The sequence below is a fragment of the Astyanax mexicanus genome, chromosome 13 (assembly GCF_023375975.1).
Source record: "Astyanax mexicanus isolate ESR-SI-001 chromosome 13, AstMex3_surface, whole genome shotgun sequence".
NCBI classification, from domain to species: Eukaryota; Metazoa; Chordata; class Actinopteri; order Characiformes; family Acestrorhamphidae; genus Astyanax; species Astyanax mexicanus.
The window spans coordinates 2,386,939-2,396,441 of NC_064420.1; the positions used below are offsets into that span (position 1 = coordinate 2,386,939).

The 9,503-nt window shown below is 35.3% G+C and overlaps 1 protein-coding gene across 2 annotated transcripts; it reads right to left on the bottom strand.

Annotated features, from left to right (window-relative positions):
* Positions 1 to 740: 740 nt before the first annotated feature.
* Positions 741 to 9,304, bottom strand: atp6ap1b (ATPase H+ transporting accessory protein 1b). 2 transcript variants are annotated; one of them, XM_022677149.2, is made up of 10 exons: positions 9,150 to 9,304; positions 8,085 to 8,211; positions 6,757 to 6,831; positions 6,274 to 6,464; positions 5,406 to 5,437; positions 5,205 to 5,290; positions 4,880 to 5,115; positions 3,483 to 3,533; positions 3,121 to 3,358; positions 741 to 2,525 (listed from the first exon to the last, which is right to left on the bottom strand). In XM_022677149.2, the coding sequence occupies exons 1-10, from the start codon at positions 9,281 to 9,283 to the stop codon at positions 2,319 to 2,321; spliced, it is 1,377 nt and encodes a 458-aa protein (XP_022532870.2). In that variant the 5' UTR covers positions 9,284 to 9,304; the 3' UTR covers positions 741 to 2,318. The 2 variants fall into 2 exon arrangements, with proteins under 2 accessions (XP_022532870.2, XP_049318657.1); XM_049462700.1 differs by having other exon boundaries at positions 6,274 to 6,460; positions 6,753 to 6,831.
* Between the last annotated feature and the right edge of the window lie 199 nt (positions 9,305 to 9,503).

Sequence of the window (9,503 nt, forward strand, 5' to 3'; positions counted from 1 at the left end):
TAATTATAGTTTTAGTTGATTTTTTTTTTTTTTTGTCGTCCATGTCTGATGTTTTAAAAATTGTATGGTCATGAATTTTTGCCGTTAAGGCATGTAGAAGTCATGAAAAAAAGTCATGGAAATTTATTGGTAAAAAAAAATTGGTGTATAAACCCTGTTTAATGATAAATAGACTAATATAAATTTAGATTTAGAATTGAATTGAGGAGAGTTTTTGGAAATCCTATTCCCATTTTTCTCATAGGCAAAGCAAAACACTTAGACACTTGATTAGAAGCCAAATATTAAAATATACAAAGAAAAAAAAAAGTGGTCATAATATTCAGGCAGGTTGTGTATAACCAGTGTTTAAAGTATCAGCTTTAAGAAGTAAAGAAGTCAAAAATGGCTGAGTTTTCAAATGGCTAAAAAATAGTGAATCATTGTGAGAATAATGTACCCCAGCATGAGTTTATTATTTTATTTATTTTTATTTTTTTGAGGAAGTGTGGATGGAATGTCACATGATGGGAAATGTGAACAATAGAGTGTTCAACATCGGAAACTTAATGCACGGCCACCCTCCTTCAGAAGAACACTATTAATAAATGCACAAAAATGTGCAAATAGAACAATAGTAAATGATCAAACAATTGTAGAAAACAAAAACTGAACGATGTAATCTTGAATTACGCAGGAATATAACTGAATAATGAGAATATGACTGAATTTCCTTTTGACCTCACTTCACACAAAGAAAATACGTATAAATAGTTTTATTTCATACTCAGACATTCACATGACACTCATGCAGGCAGATGTCAGGCAAGCCTATAAAACATCCTTTCATATCACACTGCAATAATCTCTGTCCACATCCATCAGCATGCATAAGAAGAGCACTTCAATTGGCACAAATATACACATACATCTCTTAAATTACCAACAAACTCATCAACTTCATCAATTTAAACATTTATAACATTCACCAAGAGCAAACTGAGATCAGAAAACAGCAGCCGAGCCTTTCATTCAGCATTCAACAGACATCGGCTAGGATTTAACAGGCTTTTAGAAGGAAAAACATGTAAAAACGTGAAGAAAAGTGAAAGAAATGACAGTATAAGGTTTTTTTTTTTTTCGGTCTACTCCATCTTAACCAACATAAACAGAATAGAAAAGATAATAAAGGATCAAGCAGAATTAGAGGCTTTACAGCACAGTTTAGGGTCAAAAATGAACAATATAAACTAGAGGCACTCGAAGATGAATGGCACTTGAATGGCACTAAAGGATTATACAGTATTAGAGGACACTTACTTCAGTAGTTGACAAATAAATGATAATTCTTTTTTTTTTTTATGATAAAAGGGCACTTCATTAGCATATTTGGCATGACTACATTTTGCAATTCTGCAAAACACAGCACAGATTTAATAACTGTATAAAATAAAGCCCTATTTGGACAGGATTAGTTTTACATGTAGAAGTGGAGGAATATATATATATATATATTATTTTTAATAAATAGTGGTGGTAAAAAATATTAAAATATCGAAAATATTGTAAAGAATTTCATTTAGGAATACTGCATCGATTTGATCTAAGACAGGGGTTCATTAAGTGTTGTGTTGAAACACCGGCCACTAGATGGCAGTGTTGTACTCGGTTACTGTTAGATCCCACTGTTCTGATTGGATAAAATGTAAAGTAATTAGAATACGTAAATCAGAAACTATTGTAAATATCGTCTCACAGTATCGAAGTATATTGCGATGTATTAAATCGTGATGCATATACGTTTTTTCCAATAAATAACTTTTCCATTAAAACATTTTAAAGGAGAAATCTTGTAGTGAAACATGAAATATTTCCACACATGACAATTTATGTGGGATTAATATGAGCTAAATGTGGTTCAGGAGGGCACAGTTCATAAAAATGACTATTATTGTGTATTTAGTTGGGACTAAAATCCCTAAAATTACTGAAATCATCTAATAATAATCTTTTAACTCCACCTCCTCAGATAAAACTAATCCTATTTGGCTTAAGACTCAAATATTATTATTTTTTTAATAATATTAGAAATGTGTTCATCACAAAACAAACCTGGTAGCCTGGAACAGTCAGTCATTTAAAGGGAAAAAGGTAAGAGATATGAGAACCATAAGTACCACTGTTACAGTAATGATCAAATACAGTTAAAAGCAGAGAAACTGAGCCCTGTGTCAGAACACAGTGGAAAAAAAAAGAAGTAAAAAAAGAATGAAAAAGTGCAAAGAATGAAAGCTAAGCTTGATGATGATTAAAGTCCCGGCAGGAACTCTTTGGATCTGTTACTCGTTTTGAGGCACTGAAATCGCCGGGCCTTTAGGGTCATCGAAGCGGTCCATGGTGCGCACCTGCATAATCATGTGCAGGCCGTAGGTGAGGATGAGCAACATGAGCAGGGTGGTCAGCAACCCCATCCAGATACCCGGGGTGAAGAAGCTCGCACAGTCGCTGGCGTACGCGAAATTCTGCGTCACGTTGAAGCTCTGGATCTGTTCAATACAATTCGACAATCATTAGAAAGATGATTATTGTGGCTTACAGCCAATGAAAACCCAAAAATCAGTGTCTCAGAACATTTGAATACTATATACGGTAAGACAAGTTGGTACTTTTGTACACTGCAGTGTGGGCAGTGTGCCAAGTCCTGCTGGAAAATGAAATCCGCATCTCCATAAAAGTTGTTTTCAGCAGAGGGAAGCATGAAGTGTTGTAAGATTTTGCGGGAAAACAAAACTGCACTGACTTTAGACTTGATAATAAATCACAGTGGATCAACACCAGCAGATGACAGACATGACTCTCCAAACCATCACTGATCATCAGTAAATCATTGGTCGTAAACCATAATCATCAACAATAAAAGAAAGAAACGCTTAAAATAGATTAGAAATACACTTAAATTTACACTTTACTACAAATAAAGTGTATTTAAATGTAATAAACTGAACATACATATATAAGCAACACATAATCACAGAGGCAACGTCTTGACACAACACACACAGGGATACATAGGTCATGGGTAGTAGCTCTTAACATGATACAGGATGCAATCTGCACAACGAAACGTAAAAATTTCTATACCTGGAAGTTTGTGAACATTATCGTCCACTTGGTGGCGTTGTCCAAAGTAGAGTTGGGCACCAGGAGCGGGCTCTCAACGCTGCTCACTCTCTGGCAGTGGAAGGAATACTCAGCAGGAGTGTAGACGCCACGGCTGGCGTTAAAGAGGGCCCTCTGTCCGTTATAGTTCAGCTCAACGTGCTCCATTACCATCCAGTTACGAGCGGAAACGGGGAAGAAGATCTTACTCATGCTGAAGCTGGAGGTCGGCACAAAAAACACATTTCATGTTCATGTATCGTGCAATAAATCGATATTGCAATTATCGTGACAGGCCTGTGTACAAATGAATGCGATTTTTTTATTTTTTTTTCAATACTCACATCAGTTGGAAGGTCGGATAACCCATAACATCTTTGTAATTAAAGACAAGTCTGAGGGGAAGAACAAAAGATTGTGTGAAAATAGTTAGTTATAGATTGTTAAGCAAAATAAACTAAACTAAAGCAATAACCCCCTGCTTTATTACACTTAATAAGGGACATTATTAATGAAGAGACCAACCACTGGTTAAAATATGGCTGTAGGTAGTCAGCAAGTGGAGCAGTCTCCCTGATTACATTGACACTTTTGAAGCTCCACAGTTGACTGACAAGGCGATCTACCAACCAAAACTATTACCTTTTAAAGGCTTTTCTGCCATTAGCTGCGTGCCCATTGTAACCGCACTCAAAACTCAACTCTGGTTGTGAGAATCATAGATATTTAAGTATAGTTAACATTGATCTTGAAGCTCTTACCTATGCTACATTATATATTATACTTAAAAATAGTTTGTATTAGTAAGTAGTAAGCAATTTGGATGCACCTTTAATCTAAAGGAGTAATACTAAGTTTAAATTATGGTATTTTTCATGTTTTATTTAATATCCTGCTGCAATTATTGTGCTAAAATGAAGTTAAGCGACACTACTAAGAATCTACATCGAAGTGAGCAAGGGTGTCGCCATGTTTTTCTTCTATGGGAGAGCTAAGTAAACAAAACTCTCAATTTTGAATTGATTGATTGATTGAGTAGGTATTTCAAACCGTGCCGAAACACTAGGGTCATTTTTACGGCGGTACTTAAGTCAATTCTTCAAACTGTGTATTTCTCAATTCTTAAAATAAACAATTTCTTTTAAAGTTAAACAAGTGCTGGATGTTACATCTACTTCTACAAAGATTTCTCTCCTGAATAACTGTTTATTTGAGTGAGTAAAGCACTTCTGTTTATTTACAGAAAGCTTAGATTTCCAATATTTTGTCTAAGGGTGAGTTTTCAGTGAAGTTTCTTCAACACTAAGGCTAGGGTGCAGCAGCATTAGCATTAGCCGCTAACCTCAGACTGACGAACCCTGAGTGTTCTGCTAACCCTGGGCGCTATTAGCTAGCAGTTCGCAGATTGAGAATCCAATGTTCTCCATCTAAACGGAAAAAAGAGCTAGCGCTGCGGTTAGCGGCTAATGCTACTGTATCCAGCCTTAGTGCTGGAGAAACTTCACTGAAAACTCTTATAACCCTTATAACTCTGTACTTCATCAGAGTGGCTTTACTGCTCCTTAATACCGGTCTGGTAAAATTCATACATATGTCGCACCAGATTATAAGGCGCACTGACGATTTTTTAATGGAAAATTAAATAATTTTAAGTGCACCTTATAACCGAAAAATACAGAACTCTCAGTTATTAAAAAAATAGTCAATAAATTACTATACTAAAATACTATGTAGACCTTACCTGGACGTAGATTCGTTACAGAAAGAGCCATCCAGGGTAACGGATTTGTTGAAAGTTAATGGGGCCAGGTCAAAAAAGGCTCCTTTCTCAAAGCTGACGTTCAGAGCATCAGCCCAGAACAGAATGCACGGCCCACCGGTGCTGTTAAACATAACTGGCTCCTTCACGGCTGGTTCTGGGGTCTGTAGGAGCGAGCGTCCCCCAAACCCTTCAGCCATGTGGGCCTCCTCGGTCACCTTAGGATTATAGAAGACAGAAAAACAATCTATCTATGTGTCCTGTTGGGTCTGATAGACAGTTTTAAGGATTTTTGTGTGCTGCTTACATGGGAAGGTCTCAGGCCTGTGTAAACAGCAGTGTAAGGCACTTTCTGAGCCTTCAGTAAAGTCAAGGCATCCCCAATGGTCTCATCTTTGGAGACAGAAATGAGAAAAACTGTTAATAATATCATGCAAATATTATCCAAACCAAACTATTTTGGTTTTATTGTATTATTTAAAAAAAAAAAAAAAAAAAAAGAACTCACCATTTTTTCTAAGAAACTCCTTTGACTCAGGGCTGCCAATAAACACAAGAACCAATCAGTTTACATGAATGCAATTTATGCTTATATACGTACAAAAAATGTCAAAAAGGTCACACAAACCAATATTTCGTTGGACTGCCTTTAGCTTTGATTAAGGCACGCATTCACTGTGGCATGATTTCTACAAGATTCTGCAACATTTCAACATTTACTTCTGTCCAGAGTTGCATTAATTCCCCCCCCCCCCCCCCCCCTCATCTGACCTTCGCATGACTTCTTCAACTGCTCCAAGCAAACTTCTCAAGCAAACTGAGGCTGATTTTGCTGGTTATCCTCACTGATTAGTGTTTTTCTTAAAGCTGCACAGCTGTTTAGTCCCTATCCTTTGAGTTCTCTTCGCATTGTGCGAGTGGAAATGCTCTTACTTTCACTATTAAACATATCCTTGAGTTCTAGTGCTGTTTTTCTACCCTTCACCGATCACATTCCTTCCTGGACAATGATCTCAGTCCTCAACTTAGTGCAGATCTTAACCTGATTTTAATAGTTTTAACACAGTGAAACAGACGAACATCTTTTCTATGAACAAAGGATGAGTCTTTTTACATGGTTGTTTAACAAATGAGAAGCTACTCCCTGCATCAGTTTGGGTTAAATAACTAGCTGAAGCATAATCAGCCATGCAGCAAATATCCTATATCATCTAATGCATCATCTAAACTGTAGTAGATGGAGAAAAAAAAGGAAATGTGAATTTTAAACTAGCTGTAAGTGAAGACAGATGCGAAGTATATCCACAAACCATCCTAAAAATGATAAAGTCACAGATGGCAATAAATGATGGCAATACATTCAAAAAGGTCTTTACCCAGAGGCATAGGGGAGGCTCAGAACCAGGAGAGAAGGCTGTGATGAGCTCAGCTGAAGCTGGGCGAGTTCTGCTGAATCAACATGGAGCCCTGCAACCCCAAGCACCTCCTGAAAGAGCTCCTGCACTGAACCAGCGGCAGACCAGGCCACAGCAGGCACTACCAGGTGTGAAGACGCCTCTAATGCTGCCTAGAATATAAATGCATGCAACTTTTAATACATTTTTAAAACAGTCTATACCCATATACATGTTAATGTGATGTCAGATCAATGTTACTATGGCGAACAAAGCAATCAATTATTCCTACAATTCAGGCCAGCCATTTTTATTTATTTTTTACTGGTTTAAAACAGGTAACAGGGTACAATAACACATCTATGGAGAATTAACCATAAGACACAGTTCAAAATTACGCAATTATTCGTTTAAAATTTGAAAAAGAAAAAAATACAAAAAAAAAAAAATACATTTCAGACTTACCTCCACGTTTTTGAAGACGCTGTCTTGCTTGTTCCCAAACACACCACCATATACAGTGAAATCATCAATGCTTAACTGCACACAAGATATAAAACAGGGTCAGTTTTGTAAACACTGGCCAAAATATATTCAATTCTGTATTTCAGGTTAAATACAGAATGTGGAAAAACCACACATTCAACCAATCATGGAGGTTTTGAGCTTTAAAGTCTTTAAAAGGGAAGACAAAGTAAATGTACAGCTTTATTAATAACTATTATAATGCATTGTGTGGTAACTGTGACAAACATCCTAACAGGAAGTTCTCTGCATAATCACTTTAAACAGTTCTCAGTTTCCCAATACACCTTTTTCTCACTTCCATGTTGGTTAATGTGAAGACATGCTGTAAATAGCAGCTTTAATTGGTTTTCATTTGTGTTGTAATCAATGGCTGAGGCTGTTAGCAGGTCCTAAATACACAAATAATTCAGTTAAACACGCTCATATACTTTTTCAGGATTAAACTGTTTAACTCCAAGTGAAAAGCTCTGCTTATTAGGTGTTAATTAAACCAAAGTAAATCAATAAAACTAGAGTAAAACCTAACTGGAGTGACCCAGAGTTTGCTTTTTTGTTATTATTATTATATTTTTTATTATATTTTTATATAGATTTTGTTCTATTATTATTTCAATATATTTTTTCTTGTAGATTTTTTGTACACATTTGTTTACATTTGTATCTACATATACAATCCTTTTGTAATTATTTTCACATTGTTTTTTTTGTATGCTCCCGGTTTATTATAAAAAGTTCCAAAAAAAAAAAAAAAAAAAAAAAAAAAATTATATATATATATATATATATATATATATATATATATATATATATATATATATATATATATATATATATATATATATATATCTCAAGAAAATACAATTAAGTTTGTGGTTGTAAAGTGACAAAATGTGAAAAGGTCAAGAGGTATGAATACTTTTGCAAGCCACTGTAACTAGCCAATTATTAAATTTTATTATGCTAAAATGCTAGTCATAAGATGATATGCCATTCATCATATGATCTGATGCAATACACTGCAAAAAATTAATTAGAACACTAAAATATATTTTTTTATTATATTGTTTGATCTCTGCAGTCTACTACAGTCTATTACAGTCAGTGTAGTTCACAGATAAAGCTTGTGTTAATTCTGGCATCCCCCCTGGAAACCCATAAGAGGAAGTGAGAGAAACAGTACAGCTCAAAGTCACACTGCACTGAGACAGCAGGACCAAGACTGGGTTTTAAAATGTCCAGGCTGATGAATCAGAGGCCGTCCTCACCTGGTCCTGAAGAAAGAGCACCACAGTGTGGGGGGAGGTTTTCAGAGCAGATTTCAGATAAGACGCCAACTTCCCACCGGAGACGATCTCACCGGCTGCTGGTGCAGACAGGGCTGACAAACTGTGCCTGGGATAAAAAACAGCACTTAATGAAAACCGAGCTTCACTAGAAAATGTGCACAATGCATAGAGTGATCTATTTTAGGCGTTTATTTATTATATTGTTGATGATTATGAAGCTTACAGACATTGAAAACTCAGATATAATCTGTTGCTGGTAGATACATCATGGAAAATTAATTTAATTTTGAATTAAGCTGCAAAAAAAATGTTAAATGATGTGTCTGACATGTCTGAAATAATGATAGTAGGGGTGGGCGATATGTCTCTAAAATAATATCATGATATTTAATGGTATTTTTGCAATAACGATACTTTTGGCGATATGACAAAACTTGAAGGAAAAAAAAATAAAGAATGCACTATTTCAATTTAAATAAAATTTAAGTTCCATTATTGCATATGATATGATATGTCAAACCCCTAACTGAGATATTAAAAAATATATATAAATATTTATTTTTTTGTAACAAAAGTCACAGCTTAGTTGAGCTACAATATCGATTTTTATGTGCTATAAGTGCTTAATAAAGTTTTTTTTTTTAATTACACATTAACATATATCCATTAATAAACTTCGATAATAACTATTTTCAAACACTTTTAAAAATGAGTCTTATTTTAAAGTGGTATACCGAAATAAGCATAATACAGAAAACAATTAAATGAGATGGTGTTTGTCCAAACTTCTGACTGCTACTGTAGCTGGTGAACGATGAAAAATGCCTATTGGTATTTTAAGATATGTTTAGAACTGAATACATATTAAATCTATAAAACACCAAAAAAGTAGTTAAAACTAACCTAGTGAACTAATCTAACTAAACTAAGCTAAGCTAAGCTAAGCTAGCTTTAGCTACCTGGTTAAAGTGAGAGAACTGAGAGCAGCTCGGTTTCAAACCCTTTAAAATGTATTAAAATAAAGATTTTAAAGCCCGTACATACCCTTCACTGCTCCACAGGACTACAGGCACCTGGGCGCTGCAGGCAGACAGCGAGATTATAATAAATAAAAGCGTAATAAAGTCCATTTTTAAGGCACGAACCGACCCACAGCTCACTGCTCCTTCTTCCGTCATCTCCTGAGTCACGTGCAGCCTACAGACTGCAGTCATGTGAGGAGCGACTTGGCCACAGTCCAAAACGATCTTCTGTCAAAATAAAAGTCCCCCTGAAATTTGATAAAATTATGGTTTTAGTCAATAATAAAAGAAAAAGTAAGAAATTGTACTGAAACATTAGCATTATAAGGAAAAACATATTTCTTTCAGCCACTGACAGCATGTTTTATTCTAGGCG